At 40.8% G+C, this 16,447-nt stretch overlaps 1 protein-coding gene across 9 annotated transcripts in view; it reads left to right on the forward strand.

Moving 5' to 3' along the window:
- Nucleotides 1-16,447, forward strand: part of EHBP1 (EH domain binding protein 1) — a 225,677-nt gene that overhangs the window by 41,477 nt on the left and 167,753 nt on the right. For 8 of the 9 annotated variants that reach the window (XR_774823.1, XM_010574733.1, XM_010574736.1 and 5 more), the window contains exons 4-5: nt 3,654-3,749; nt 14,001-14,054. Coding sequence is in view for 7 of the 9 variants with exons in the window: in XM_010574733.1 (XP_010573035.1) it covers nt 3,654-3,749; nt 14,001-14,054 (150 nt within the window). In the remaining 2 variants the exon portion in view is untranslated. Of the gene's footprint in view, nt 1-3,653; nt 3,750-14,000; nt 14,055-14,394; nt 14,516-16,447 lie in introns of those variants that run through there. The other variant, XM_010574739.1, reaches the window with a different exon arrangement.

Here is a 16,447-nt window from a genome sequence, read left to right on the forward strand (position 1 = left end):
CACTTAACATTTTAATTATCTGGCCCTGTAAGTTGCTGATTTTGATCTATTTTTAAAGATTCTTTCCTTCTCTATGGAACCAGAGGCCAAAACTGCACAGGTACCAAGTCTGTCTTTCTAGGTCAAGTACAGCAGAATAGTTGTTGTGATGTTCACAACGTCATATATGGTACATTGCAAAGCAGGCTGTTTGGATTGTAACTGCTGTTGTTTTAGAGAGCAAGCTGGGGAATGATCTCAAAACTGGGTAGCCTGAAGTGCCCGTGCAAGTCTGTAGGCTCACCTCCATGTCCTTTCTTAAACAGCATTCTTCCTCTAACAGTCATCAGTTTTGTGCCAGAGCAATGCTGTAGGTTGGACAATGTCATTCACAGCCCTACTCTATTTATAGGGTATTTCAGCAACCCCTCCTGTAGCTCCTGTTTCCTGATTTAAAAGAGCTTTCTTGCTATGTCATCTCCTCTCATTTTCCGCTGGCAGAAAAAGGGAGGAGTTGCCTTTCTCCTTGAAATGCATCAGAGCGTTTCTGCTTCTCTTTCCAGGCCGTGGCTCTTGTCCCTTGGATTTAGGAGATGAGTCCAGCAAGGGAAGGCTGTGGGTGAGGCACTTGCTGCTGGCAGTCACTTCTGCTTAGCAGCTTCTGTCGCCTTGGCTTCAGAGACAAGGAGAGATGGCTAATGAAGACTAGAAGGAGATAAGGAAAAAGTGGGTCTAGAAGGCACAACCCAATGGGAAATCGAGTTGGAGACGAGGATTAGGGTGGAAATGTACTGTGCAGATGCAGTGCCTCACCTTGGCTGAGCCCTGGCAGCAATCCCCCGTCTGGAAGTGTTGGCACTTCTACTGCAAAGAGGTGGCCTGATCCAGCTCACATATCAAAGTCAAGGCTTATAATTCAGGAGTTGAAAAATTTTTTTTATATAGGCCAGATGTAACTTCAAGAAACTGCAGCACAGAGGTCCCTGAAATGAGAAATATTGTGTTAGAATAACACTCTCCATGTTAATTTATCATCGTTGTTACCCCTTCCTCTGTGCTTTCCCCTTTCCCTTTCTCCTTCTCAACAACCCAGATGTAGTTTTGATGTTATCTTTTTCTGTCATGCTGTTTGTGTGGTACAGTGTTTATTTTTCAAAGCCAAAGGAGGATTTAATAACATTCAGCTGATCACAGAACAGCTTTGCTTTAAAAGCTCATTAGCTGGGGCTTGTCTCCTGGTTCTTGCTTTCAGTGACACGCCTGACACAGTGACAGAAAATCATATATATATCCATGCGTGTGTTTATTGTTTCTTACTAACTCTCCTGGTGGGAGGCAGTGCTGATAAAGGGCTTGCAGTAAAGCTTTGCCTGCACCAGTGAATGCTTATTTTCTAGTTTGTTTTATAAACAGAACAAGTGATCCTCAGCTGAGCAGGCTGTCAGTGCCTGGATGTTGGACATTGCAAGTTTGACATAATTGTCAGTATGGGCCAAAACCAGCAGGAAAGCACAGGTTCCACACATGCCATGAGCTCCTATTACTTTTGTGAAAATTGGTATCTGGAAAGATGATGGAGTGCCCCTATGGAGTTTATCTTACAAGATGCTACATGAGCACAGGCTAGCTGTCAGGTGAGAGTGTGCCTGGCTGTGGATTGCTGCCTTGTACCTGCTGAATATCCCCATCAGGCAAGCTAAGAATGATGGGGCGGGACTGCGGGTCCTGTGGAAGGGAGACGGCAGCTGAAGCTTGGGTGGCTGTGGTGAGGATGTCAGCTACTGTGATGTGTTTTGCTGCTCACAAAACATCTTTTTCTTATAAAATACTCTCACAGAGTAAAGCTATGAAGAGTCTTGTTTGCTCAGTTATTCAGAAATTCATCCTAGGCCTGCTTTAGAATAATGATATTAGGCTGAAATTAATGGAGTTAAAAACAGTGGAAATTGGGTTCTTTCAAGTTGCTCTTTTTTTAAATTCCTTTCTTCGGATGCCCCAAGTCATGATTTAAGTTTATTCAGCAAGCACAAAGCATAAAACTTACTGAAATTTCTAATCTAATTAGGCATCTTCGGGAGCTGGGGTTTTAAGCAGAACACCAAAGATGGAAAAACTTGTGATAAAACCACAGGAGAGCTGGCAATGTTCAGCAAGAAAATAAAAAATAACGGGATGGAAATGAGCATGCTGTGCACATGTAGCTGTGAAGGCAGGTAGGGCTTTTTTCTCTGGTGGCTGTGCAGGCTGGATTCTCCCTGTTCCTCAGCTTCACATCTCTTCTGCCTCTCCCTTTGTCCTTCCTCTCCTTGTCCCTGCTGCCTTACCAGTTATTGTCACCTGCAGTTAATCTGCAGACCTCTGCTTTGTGAGGATTGAGGGATTAGAGTAAGAGCAAGTCCACCGGAGGTACCTGTGATGCTATAGGCTCCAGTGAAAGCCCAGCTGAATGCAAGAGGGCTCATGAAGCAGCATGCATGTGTGATGGGGCTGTCAGATAAGAACCTGGCATCTGGAGCACACACTGCTTACAGTACACAGTGGCAGAGTTATGGCCTCTATGTGATTGAATGGGAGTGTTTCACCATCTTTGTCTTTTCCCACTTTGGTATAGCAAAGTCATGTTTAAAGTTGCCCAGGCTACCTTAGGGTACCTGAGAACCTGAGGCACAAGTCCTACTAACCTTATGATAGCAAAAATTTATTCTAATAGCCAGTCTTAACCTGAAGTTCTGAGTGTTGGAAGGAGTATAAAACTGCAATGAGTGATGCTCTAGAATAAAAAAAAAAAAAAGAAAAAAAAAAGCAGAGTTAATTGGCTTCAGATAACAGTGAATAGTTTATACATTCTTTCCTGATAAAACTTCCACAGATTTCTAATAACGCCCCTGCTCCTCAGTAGTCACTTGTGCATCAGCATCCTTCCCTCATTAATCTTACATCATCACAAAATGGATTAAGTTGAGCTTGGAAAAAAGCGTACTTCTGCAACAGAAATGCTCATACATGGTTGTTTTCAGGACTAGCTGTTTAAAATGTAAATACAGACCATATGTCAATCCAAACTGATACTCAAAGGTAGACAAGTTCTCAGTCTATTTAACAGTTGTTTTTTCATTATCTGTTTTAGGTATAGGTACCCCAGCATATTAAGTCTTAAGAATTTAAATGTTTTAGTAGCATTTAATCTGTATTATAAATCATTGTTTTCTTTTTTTTTTCTTAAGTAAAACTGTGGTTTTCCTCTATTTAGGTGTAAATGTGGTTAAGCCAGCACTGTGTGCTGTACTCATGTGTTTTTTAAATAAAAGCATTCCTTCATCTGGATAAAAACAAAATAAAGTTCAGCTTGCTACAGAAGCTCTGGCCTTACGGCCTTAATTTTTTGCAAGGCTCTGACTGTCCTGACCTATGCTATGTACTTAAAACAACCAAGTTTAGGACCTTGTGAGGAACAGCTTAGTTCAGGGGGGGGGGGGGGGGGGAAGCAGCCTGCTAGTGGTCTGAGTTTCCTTACTGTCATTCTTAATGAAGTTCTTTATAGTGTTCAGCAGAGTCATAGGTTTAAGAACACAGCCTTTTTAGAGTCAGTGACATGTTACTTCTACCTACATGCACTGGGTCCTGTGGGAGTTGAGTCATGGCTTTAAAGATGACTGTTTCTTTTCTTCCTTTAGGCTCATAGCTGGCAGCCTGGAATCAAGAACCCATATCGTGGGGTGGTGGTATGGCCTGTTCCTGAAAATGTTGAAATTACTGTGACACTTTTTAAGGTATGTTTTTTTTAAAGCATAATCTTCCCTATTTCATAAACAGCATATGAAAAATTCTGTTTGGAAACATCAGATTATAATCACAAGGCCTAATCTTGCTAGGTTTAAGTCATTAACTGTACAACCTTATGTCCCCAGCTTAAATCTGGGAGAGAAGGATGGTCTGTTCCCTGCCAAAGCTTACTTTTGTAGTTCAGTTAACACACTGAAATATCCCATTGAGCTGATTATGGCGAGTCATTGGCATAGAATCTAGTACATGTGTAACTGCGCACGTAGTACATGTGTCAGGGCTTGGCATGTGTTATAGTCTGGTTGGTTTTCTTTAAATACTGTAAGCCAGAAGTTGTCAAAACACAGCCATTTCTAGACTTCCTTGTTCAGTTGCAGTGCAGTGACCCTATTTCTTAACGCTATTGGCTTGGAAACAGAATCCAGCTTTTAATTTCACAGTATTTAGTATGCTACACAAACATCACAGTACTTGTGTGATGGCAATCGTAGGAGTGGATGTGGAGTATTTGAGTACTACAGAGAATTATAAGATTTTATGGGGCATTTTTTTAAGGAACTGCTTTTGTTCTATTAAAAAAGAAGCTTATTTGTGTGGCTGTGAAGCAGGAGGAGAAATTGATGGTTATGCTAGAACTTATTTCCTAAATATCATTGAGCAAAGCCCTTTCTGCATAAAGATAAACAATACAGTTTTGCATGTGTGACAGTGTAGGTGGCTGCCTGGGAGGCTGAAGGTTTCTGGGATTTTCATTCCATTAGTTCGTGCTTGTTCTTTACTCTGTGTCTCCAGCTACGCGCTGGTTGTTCTTATTTTTAATTGCTCCCTTTACAGCTTAGGGCGACAGTGACATACTTTTTTCTAGTTAGTAATATTTATATTTCTTTGTCTTGGGGACTTCCCTGAGTAACTGCTTAGAAGTGGCTTCTGGTTAACCTTAGAATGTGAATTTATTACTTGGTTCATTAAGCCTAAAAAGGGGTTTTCTCTTTTTTTTGTGTCCTTGGGATCACCAATGAACAGAAAGTTCCCAGGCTGCCAGTGATGCTAACTGTCATAAATTTGTCTCTCTTAGCAGACACATAGTCTTCAACTGAGGTTCAAAAGTTCAGTAGCAAAAACTGTTTCCTTTTGCATGCTTCAAGGGCCTCTACTTGGATTAAGAAGTTAAACACCATTATGTGACTACGCTGCATGTCTATGTAATCTGAATATGGTTATGTAATGCAGTAAATGTTATTTAATATTTTTAACATTTAAAGTGAAGCAGAAATATGCGCAATTCTTGATTGTGTATGCAATAACATGTTATGTGAAGAATGAGAAATTTAGTTTCTTTTGGGTACAGCTCTGTGATGCTGTGGCTTTGGAGTAAAAGTGTCTCCCAGCCTTCTCCTGCCATCCCACACTTTTTATTCCTGCCTACACTGCTTCAGGGCTATATTTTGTAGTACAGCAGAACGAACTTGTAGTTGTGCCACTGAAAGTGAGTGTGAGGGCTAGGACCTGACAGTAGAGGAGAGAAGGGCCTCTGGAGCTGCTGTTAGGTATTACTACAGACTTAGTTTTACCCAGCACTGTGTTTCGTGCAGTTCTGTGTAAGTCCCTTTAGGAGCCACTCCCCTGCAAAGGACAGCGACTGCTGAATGTTTGGCACTTTGCAGTAAGTACACTTAGCGTGGCTATGTTGTTTAATGAACAGTAGTTGTCCTCTTTCATTACAACCTGAGAAGCAAAGGGAAGCTGCTGACTTCATGTCCATACTGGTAGAGCCCACTGATGGGAGCAGGTTTCTCCGACAGAGCTTCGTAGCAATCACAGATAACAAATTAGCACAGTGGTGCCATTTGAAATAGAAGTGCAGGGAAGGTAAAGAGCGGACTCCAGAACAGACAGCTATGTGTTTTGGGAAATGAGTCACACAGTAGTGGCTGTGCATTCATAAGTGGCTGTTGAAATGTGTTGCTGGTAGGATTAGGAGATAAGTCGAGGTTTCAAGTGCTGATGAGAATGTTAAGAATACCCTCTCCAGTAGTCACCCGTGGACACTTGAGAGCAGGCTAGCAAAGTGCCTGTGATCAGTCAACAGACAAGATATTTTGCGTTATCTGCACATCCCTATTTTGGGTGTTATCTTGTTTCCAACAATGTATTTGTAATTCTTAGGCAGGCAGAGCTAAGTATTGAAGAGACTATAACCTTCAGTTAGAAAACCTTTTTTTCAAATAAATAAAAACTTTTTGTTTCATTTCACTTAATTCTGCGCTGCTGGTAAAACTTCATAATGCTCTGGAGTCAAGTGGGGAAAAGCATCAAATGGATGTATTGATTCAGCTTCCCTTGACTAGCTCTAGCTCCTGCCCATCCAGCTGGCTGAAGTGCTAATTACATAAAAAGTTCCACCTGTTCTGAAAGTTTAACTTCTTCCTTTGCCATGCTCTACATTGATGTTTGGTTATGCCTTGGGTTTGTTTTTCCACCAAAATGGGTAGAAAGAAGCATTATGAAACAATAAGCCTATTGTGCATTTTAGGTCCATGACTTGTGCTTTCATGGAAAAATCCACAAATGCCAGAAAAGCTAGCTGAATTCCCATTTTTTATTGTTTCCATGGTTGCACTCCAGAAGTTCATTTTTAGAGTCCCTGCATTAGCAAGGTTTAACCTTCATATATGAAAGCTTGTATACTTTTCTGTGGTTTTATGTACAAACACATACCTGTATCAACTGAGAGAGATTTTAAATGAGAAATTTTCACTGCCAAGCAAGCCCAGTGCTTTTAGCAAAGCTAAGTGAACATCAACTGTACTATGAGGATTTAAACTGCAACATCATTATTTTCTAGCTTTCCCAAGCAAAAATGTTTGTTCTTCTGGAGCAAGCATGGACTTTGCTTCATTGGATTGCAAAAAATGCTTGTTTTGTCAGTGATATATATGGTTTATCACACCAGTGTACTATTGCAACAACAGGGAAGACTACCAACCCTTCATTCCAAAGTTTGAAAAAGACATTTTTTTAAGGCATAGCTTTCTGAGCACACAAAAAATTATTTATGAGTAAAATAAGAATAAAATAGATGATAAAAGGAGACTTGTATTGTTGAAAGTATTCCTGTCCCCACATATATCTCAGAGTAAATCCTATACCAACTTTCTTAAAAGCCTGAGTCAATCATGTGCTTTGATTATAGCACAATAACCGGCCATGCACTAGCAGGAGCACTGCAGCAGAGCCAATATATTGTCTCAGGGAAGGAAGAAAAAAAACCCAAAACAAAACCCTTCGATAAAGCTATTTCCCAGAAGCAAGGAACAAATCCAGGTTCAGAATGTACTTGTTTCAGTTTAGGAAAGACCAGTGGCTTGACCAGACACTATGGAGGATATTCCATAGGAGGGAAAAACAGCCCTGTAGGCAAGACAATATGTTGTGTGTCAGCTATAAAAATCGTAAGCTCAGGGAAGTGAGCACATTTGCACACTAAAAAATTAAATGTCCAGGGTTAATGTGGGGACTAATTGTAAAAAAAAAAAAAAAAAAAAAAAAGTCAATCCTTGTTGCCTTTCTAGCCCAGAGGCTTTAGAGGAAGGTGTGAGCTGTCATGAGCTTGGTGTGTTGATGTACAAGGACAGTTCTGTCAGTGTGCTCAGAGCTCCCTGCTTTCTGGAAGCTCAACAAAAGCTGACCAGAGTTGTATGTGGTTTTCTAGACCAGTCAGACCTCTGTAAGCATCATTGAAAGCGACAAGAATTGGGACAAACTGAGTCTTCTGCAGCTTCAAACAGCCAAGTACAAAAGCTGAGGACAGATGCTGGAGTGCCCAGAGCATCTGCTATATGTCACTGGTAGAGGAAGATCACAAACCCTGTCATCATTTGATCTGATTCAATATGACAGTCCTTAAGTAGTTATTCCCCAAGAAGAAAGACCAAAGATTAAGGCTGGTATGAAGTGATCTAATTGAAAGGCAAGCTTTAAAAGCCAGGAAAGCTTAGGGAGGAGGCACAGGGAATGAAGCGAGGGAAGGGACTAACAGTCTGAAGATCCTCCCCATCCACTCTGGCTGCTGATTAGGAGAAGGAGCAGTCCCTAGTTTGCTGGTATGTCCTCATTCCTATTACAAGAGATACAGAAGTAACTCTGAAGATAACCTAAACTATTGGAGAAAGGGTTACCTTTCTTCAGTCTTCTGAAACCACCTTATATGCTGCAGAAAGGATCTAGTCCTTGACAAAGCTCCTTGCAGAATGGACTGATGATGGGCTGATGAACAGAGAACAGAAAAATGTGACAGACGTGTTTCTTGTTGCTCTTCCCTTGCCTGAGCCCAGAAGAGTTGTCTGGGTTTGGGTAGTTGGCATGTGGATGGGCAGAATGGGGTCACAGAAAGAAGCTGATGGGTGGGATTGCAGAGAAAAGTTTGTGGGACTGAACTTTTTGAGGGCCAACATATCTCTAGAAAAGTAGGCAACACAGTTACTGGGAAAACTTGAGCTGGGCTAGGTTTTCACTGGCAGACCAAAGTGTGCTACTGATCCTGAGAGTTGGAGAAATTATTATCTGAGACTCTCACTGTATGAGAACTTGTTGTGGTTTAAGCCCAGCTGGTAACAAAGCACCTCATGGCTGCTCGCTGACTCCTCCCCCTGCCCCCAGCCCAGGTGGGATGAGGAGGAGAAAATATAATGAAAGGCTCATGGGTTGAAATGAGGACAGAGACGGATCATTCACCAATTATGGTCACGGGCAAAAAAACAGACTCAACTTGGGAAAAAAACAAAATCAATTTCACTTTCTACCAATCAAATCAAAACAAGGATAATGAGAAGTAAAACCCAAATCTTAAAAACACCTTTCTCCCCCACCCCCCCCACCCCTCCCTCCTTCCCAGGCACAGCTTCGCTCCCGGATTCTCTACCTACCCCTGCAGCAGCACAGTGGGATGGGGAATGGGGGTTGGGGTCAGTTAATCACACATTGTCTCTGCTGCTCCTTCCTCCTCAGGGGCAGGATTCCTCACACTCTTCCCCTGCTCCAGCGTGGGGTCCTCCCACAGGACATATTCCCCCATGAACTTCTCCAATGTGAGTCCTTCCCATGGCCTGCAGTTCTTCACAAACTGCTCTAGCGTGCGTCCCTTCCATGGGCTGCAGTCCTTAAAGTGCAGGCTGCTCCAGTGTGGGCTTTCCCATGGAGTCACAGCCATCTTTGGGGGCATCCCCCTGCTCCTGCATGGGGTCCTCCATGGGCTGCAGGTGGGCATCTGCTCCACTGTTCACCTCCATGGGCTGCAAGAGGACAGCCTGCTGTCTCACCACAGGCTGCAGGGGCGTCCCTTCCTCCTCCGCACCTCCTCCCTCTCTTTCTTCACTGACCTTGCTGTCTGCATAGGTGTTTCTTTCACATCCCACTCCCCTCTCCACTGCAGGTTTCCCTTCTTAAATCTGTTATCCCAGAGGCACTACCACCATCACTGATGGGCTCGGCCTTGGCCAGAGGCGGGTCCGTCTTGGAGCCAGGGAAGCTTCTAGCAGCTTCTCACAGCCCCTCCCCTGCTACCAAAACCCCACCTACCCAAAACAGAACCATAGGATGGTGCCCTCTCCTTTGCACAGTTCCCTACTATTGGCTTCTCACCTGAGTGTTACTTTTGAACACTAAAGTCATCTTATCAGGGAAAAAAAAAAAAAAAAAAAGGGTAGGGGGGGAAAAGAAGGCTCTAAAACTTAGTTGAAGGTACTGAAAAGAAGTGTCATACTAAGAGATGAATGCATATGGAAAGAGAAACAGGAAAATGGGGCCCATCTCTTGATATTAAGAATGATGATTCTTTTTTACACAATAAAATGAGGAGGAACAAGCAGTTGTTCAATCTATTTGCCCAGATACAGTTCTCAATTCAAGGTAAAACCATAATGAATGTTGGTAGAGTGTAGTTCTGTGTCTGTGGCATGTTGGTAAAGAAAAAGAGCATTATCAAAAAGATGGCTCTTGCCAACTCCCTTTGTGTTACAGCGAGGTATGAGGCAGTTTCAGGCTGAGTAAAATACTGGAGACAGTTTGTTCCCTGAGTTTTTTAGGTAATTTTCATTATCCTTTGCTTTCAGGAAGGAGGATGGGAATGAGATCTGTTTATAACTCTTGTCTTTAGGTGTTCTCAGCTGCACATTTTCAGTGATTACTTAAATCTGCTTACAGGTGAGGTGAAGTTTTGTGTGCTGTGTTATCAGGGAGGGCTTTCATACAGTGAAAATTTCAAAGGCTCTATAACCATTACTTCTAGGGTTATTCTTATTTGCAATGGCATTTTTTCCCCTAAAGAGTAGTCAGCTGTATAGTCCTCAAGTAATAGTTTGCTAAATTCATCGCATGAGTTTTATGTGGGAAATGAATGGAGAATATGGATTAGCCAGGGAGGGGAAGCATGTGGTATTATGGTTTTTTTTACTGGTATTTACCCTCTTCAAATCCAAAATAAGATGAAAGATTAGCCAGATTTATAGAAACATCACTTTTTATGGAGACCACACATGGAAATGTTAGCCCAGAGGGTCAAATGGTGGATGCAATAGAAATTGTGTTGTAACTATAGTCATAGAAGTATCTGTTAATGCTGACCACGTAATAAAGTTGTAAGTTGGCTAGAAATAGGACTATGTATGCTGCTCCCTGGGCTTCTAAAAAAAGCATTTTAGTAAGAAGAGTGAAGCCACTTAACTGTCTGTTCCAATGAAATGCTAAGGCTTATGTGTATAAGCTTTTTCAGGTTTTTTTGTTTCTAGTGGCATTAACAAGATTAACAAGAAATGTGGCTTTAAAAAAAACAAACAAACATGTCTGGATTTGTCTTTAAATTGGAAATATCTTACACATATGCAAAGTGTCCATATCTTAGCATATTTCATACTCTCTGAACTTTTGGTAAGGCTGTTCATTAGAGAAGTCCTTGAAGCTTTTAAATTTTATTTTTTATTCTGGGTAGTTGGTAGGGAGTTTGGGGATAATACACTCACTTTTATTTTTCAAAAGTGTTCACAACTCATTTTCAAGTGCATGCTAAAGTGTTGGATATTAAGAATTCTTTTCATTATAGAGTATTATTTTGCTCTATCAGATTATCAGAAATACTCAGCAGAGCACCTGATTCTGTAGCCTTCAGAGGTGTGAATCAGTTCTATTGCCATTGATAGAAGAGCTTTGTTTTTCTTTATAGATAATTGCCTTGCCTGAACAAAACAATGATTGTTTTGTTTGTTACATGGGATAAAATATGGGGCCCTGACTTTGCAAGCAGTTTTAGGTAAACCTGCACGCTTGCGTTAATAGCTTTTGGGAGAGTTATGAAAAAAATTGAGCAGGATGAAATATTTAAGAGTTTAGTCACTTATTATGGAGTAGCTTATTAAAACATAAAGTGATTAATGATCCAATTAAATCTCATTATGTCATTTTATGCTGTATCAAAGGAAGCAATTAAACAAAAAGGTAATTGCCCCAGGTTAACTCTTGAAAATGATAAGTATTTAATAGCTGGATTACAGAAAATTAGATCTTTAGAATTTATATATGTCGTGGTTTAACCCCAGCTGGCAACTAAGCACCACACAGCCGTTTGCTTACTCCCCCCAGGTGGCATGGGGAAGAGAATTGGAAGAGTAAAAGTGAGAAAACCCGTGGGTTGAGATAAAGACAGTTTAATAGGTAAAGCAAAAGCTGCACATGCAAGCAAAGCAAAACAAGGAATTCATTCACCACTTCCCATCAGCAGGCAGGTGTTCAGCCATCTCCAGGAAAGCAGGGCTCCATCATGCGTAATGGTGACTTGGGAAGACAAACATTGTAACTCCAAATGTGGTGTCCCTTCCCCCCCTTCTTCTTCCCCCAGCTTTATATGCTGAGCATGATGTCATATGGTCTGGAATATGCCTTTGGTCAGTTGGGGTCAGCTGTCCTGGCTGTGTCCCCTCCCAACTTCTTGTGCACCCTCAGCTTCCTCACTGGTGGGGTGGGGTGAGAGGCAGAAAAAGCCTTGACTCTGTGTAAGCACTGCTCAGCAGTAACTAAAACATCCCTGTATTATCAACACTGTTTTCAGCACAAAGCCAAAACATAGCCCCATACTAGCTACTATGAAGAAAATTAATTACTCCAGCCACAACCAGCACAACATAGGATACAGCAAACCAGCAGATATTGTGCACTTCGTTTACATAATGCAGAATTCCACAAACCTGATTAATGTGATGGATATATAATTACATAATCTGATGTTTACAAGTGCATTAATTGGAACATAGAGATACCTTAGTGTAATTTTGTATGTATCTACTTGCCTGTCTATCCTTATGGCTAATGGTGCAGTATGTTTTTTACACTCATTTGCAGTATTTAAATTATTCTAATTAAAAAAAAAAAATTAAAAAGATTTATTCATATATCAAAATAAATCATCAGTTTTGACATAAGTTTCTAGTACCATCTTATATTTTTTCATTGAAACTACATCCTATTGTTGGAGTAATGCATTTTAAAATGCATATTGTATATGACACCTGTGTTTGTAGCTGTTAACTATATAGCTAATGATGGTGCCGACAGTATGATGTGGTGCTGAATTTCCTCTGTAAGCACGTTGATTCCCAGCGGCATGACTCCTGCAAGGAGAGCCAGTGTTTTACTGGGGGTCTGCAGAGCAGTGAACCCACTTTGCTGGATTTTATAGGAAGGACTGCGCTGGAGGAGATAGGATGATATCCTCTTAGAAATGTTATTGCAGTTCATTCAAAGAGGAGGTTTATTTAAGAGCACAGTTTCCAAGTTTTTTGCATCCTGGAAAAAGAAGAAAATAATTATTTTCACTGACTGTTTACGCTGTAAGCTCATTACTTATAAAATCTTTTCTTTTGAGTATTTGATGAGAACCAGTTAAAAGAATGAGCTGTAGATTTTAAGGCAAAACTAAGTGAAACAAGGATGGTTAAAGGAAAGACTAAGATAAGGTGTGTTGAAAAGGTTGAATGTGAAGCATGTAGCATTCTGGAAAGAAAGGAAAGATGGTACTAACAGAGATAAACAAAGTAGAAGCAAAATATCTCAATCCATTTTGTTAATTTACAGCAGCAAGATGGAACTGGTGCAGTGTTTGGTGTAGTATCATGAACAGGCTCCAAATAATAGCAAGAAAACTCTGCAAGTGCTGAGGGTTCTCATATGATGAAGGCAAATGCTGATTATGGGGATGTGACATTTATCTGCAAGTGTCTATAGCATGTAAGTGTTGGAGGCAAAGGAGTAATTGAGTGGTTTCCTATAACTAGAAATAATAGGATAAAATTGAGGTATAGCAAAATGAGGCTTCATGTCAGAAGAAAGCCTAAAGCCACATTCTCTTAGTGTGAGAAGCTGTTCTGCAAGAGGAATAGAAGCTATTTTGTTACAGTTGGTCAGAACTAGGATTGGATGATAAATTAATGATATTTAAAAACAAAGGTAGTTTTTAAAGTAGAATTCTTCATAGAGGCATGAAGGGGATGATTTCATGTCTCCACCTTAATCTTAATTTCAGACAACCACAGTACAGACTACACCACTGGATTGAAAGCTCATTAAATTGGAAACAAATGCACAATATAAGAACCTGGTTATTTATCTTCCTGGTGATTAAAATGTTTTTTGATCCTTGCATGTGATGTAATAGAAGTGTTGTGAAGTAAGGATAGGTATTGAAATTTGCAGTGAAATGAGGTAGAAGCCATGACTTTGTATCTCCACTCATGCTGATGGAGTCTGGGTACAAGGAGGTTGGGGTGATGATTTTGATGCCTACTGTAGGTGTATGTCTTCTCACACCAGGTGAGAGCAGTGGCTTCCTCCACTGTTCTCTGCCAGATGTAGATTTGTTGTGTTTATTTGGGAGGTGGAACTTAAGAATTAGTGAGCTTTATCTGGGTTTTTTTTTGCCATGGATGAAAGGAAATAGAATTACAGGCCTTTATCAGAATCAACTTCATACTTGTATCTGTAGGAGCCTATTAAATCTGCACTGGCAGTTTTACACCAATTTGCTTGTCGTCTTACTGACATCCATTGAAGTCTACATCCCAGCTAAAATATTTCCCTCTGTCATCTTTAGTGGGTAAAAATATTTCTCTGAGTATATGAAAATCTTGGCTGAGTTGCAATTTCTTGCACCCTGGATTGTTTTTAGACTTAAGTTCTCTGGTTTGTTTTTCTAGGATCCCCATGCTGAAGAGTTTGAAGACAAAGAATGGACGTTTGTCATAGAGAATGTAAGCTGGAATGTTGTTATGTTTTTTTTATACATGTAAGACTTAATCATTTAAAAGATTAAAGGGTGTCCAAGTGCTGACAAAGGCTCAAGTAAAATTTGAGCTGCTGAACCACAGTAAAGCCTTGCTCTGTAGTAATAAAGGCTTATTAAGATACCTATTGTTATGTTACAATTAAAATACAGGAGAGGGGAGTACTATACTACGCTGCTTAAATTCCCTCCCTGTAAGTATCAGTCTTCCTTGCATTATTTTCCTATGAGCAATGGAGTAAACAAGTTAGAGCTGGGTTATGACTCATGGTTTTATGGGTTGTGACACATTATTTTTCTATGAGCAGGGGATTGAACATGTCAGAGCTGTGTTATGACATCTGTGCATCCCAAACGGCAGCACGCCCTTCCTGGTTTCGAATGCCGCTCTTTAGTGAAGGGCGCAGTTTCAACACCTGCGTTTTATAGGTGAGGTATTGAGGCAGGGCGGAGAGGTGGGACCAGCCACGGTCACCTAAGCGAAGAGCAAGAGTCATGATGTGCCCCCTGTTCCCTGGGATCCCAGTCTTGCTCTCTCTGCATGGGGGAGCTCTCTTGTGCACCCAGTGAAAACCCAAAAGGTGGCTCCTCTGACTCTTGACTCCTCTGAGACAGGAGGTCCCAGAACTCCCCGGAGAGCTGAGCTCCTGAGGGCTGTACAAACAACACACTTTGTGAAACAGCACGGCTTACTTGACGTTGCATAGAGCAAGTGCTTCATGAAGTACTTTTTTTTCCTTTCTGTTCTTGGTGTTGGGCTGCATTTTCTGCTCTGGGACTGCCTGGGCTCAAAAATGGGGGAGTTGCTCTACCTGGAGTTACCCTGGAGAGGAAACTTCTTTTTTAAATACATTTAAAAGGACTGTGGTATCAAGACTGTGTTTATCTCTCAGTAATGTAGTTTCATTATGGATGGACTGTTTCTCAGTAACATGATTTAGTTTTTATTTATGTTGGTTTTTAAACAAAAAAAATTACTGCTCTTCTACTGAATCATAGTAGTGCCACACAGCACAGAAGTATGGGGAAGCAATGGAATTTGCATGTTATCTTTTTTGCCTGAAAATGCTGCTTTTTCTTTCTTGTCAATATCAGAAGTGATTTGGATGTCCAAAGCTAAGGTTTATTCTGGTCATCAGTGACTGAACATTTAAAAGGGCTGAAAGCAAAGTGCTTAATTTATGCTTTTGTTTTTAAATGTCAAGTTTCTATTTTTGTTTGAGACTTACAAACACAAACCAAAGTTTAGTTACTGTTTCCTGGGGTTTCCTTTTCTTTCTCACTTAGTTTATTTTAATCAGGGAAGTCTCCATCACCAGTTGTCACTGTACAAGTTACTCGGGATAAAACAATGTCAGTGTATTCCTCAGGCAACCCCTCTGGGTATAGTTGGGTTTCCTGTGACGTTGCAGCAGATTTTTTTTCAGACGTTTATAGTGGGCATGTCGACTTCATGTCCTGCTTTATAACACATTGCTTTTTTTCACATGTCATTGTATGATATATAGAGGTGGCAGTAGTACAGCCGCTGCATGCTGCCCTTGCTCTCTGCCTCAAGTCTTCTCTGAGCTGCAGGGTAGGAGGTTGCTTCGGTTGCTGTACCCCAAAGCATGCAGCCTCTGCTAGAACAGATGGAAACAGTTCCAGTATATATCAGTGATGGAGCAATCTTTTGTTATGTGCAAACTTATTATTTGTGACCTTAATTATGCCATTAATTCCTCCCATGAGAACTGCCAAATAGTTGCTGGTAGGTAGATATTTATTCTTCAATTAGAAAGTATATAAATATTATCCCCAGAATAATAAATTTGATAAATAGTTTTACTGCAAAAATTATCAACAGCTAAAGCAACTATAAAACTGGTTGTTTTTAATCCCCTCTCCTTTTGTGTGTTTTGTTTTGTTTGGTTTGGTTTGGGTTTTTTTGGATGAAACAATACAGGAAGCTGTAGATACTGCCAAAAAAAAATCTGGTCTGCAAACATACTTGAAAATATGGAGAAACTCTTTTCCAAGAGTAACAGCTCCACTTAGTGGTGGATGAAAGTATGTTCATCTGTTCGAGGAAGTCACAAATGTTCGAATGGCTGGCTGAAATGAGAGCACAAACCGCCTGCTTGTTCAAAATCTGGGAGCGAGGGAGACAGGAGGTTGATCTCCTCCCTGCTTAAATTGTCGACATGTACCCCTTTCAGGTTTAAAATATGGCTTTCCTGGTTTTAAAGGAACATATTTGTCATTGAACCTGACAACGATAAGTCACAAGTGCAGGGACATTTACAGTCCTTTGTGGGATTTTCCTTGTTGTCCAAGTATGTTCTCTGCCCTCAGAGGCTGCAGGGTTTCCCTTCCTCCTTG

The sequence above is a fragment of the Haliaeetus leucocephalus genome, unplaced genomic scaffold (genome assembly GCF_000737465.1).
Source record: "Haliaeetus leucocephalus isolate CR32 unplaced genomic scaffold, Haliaeetus_leucocephalus-4.0 Scaffold450, whole genome shotgun sequence".
Classification (NCBI taxonomy): domain Eukaryota; kingdom Metazoa; phylum Chordata; class Aves; order Accipitriformes; family Accipitridae; genus Haliaeetus; species Haliaeetus leucocephalus.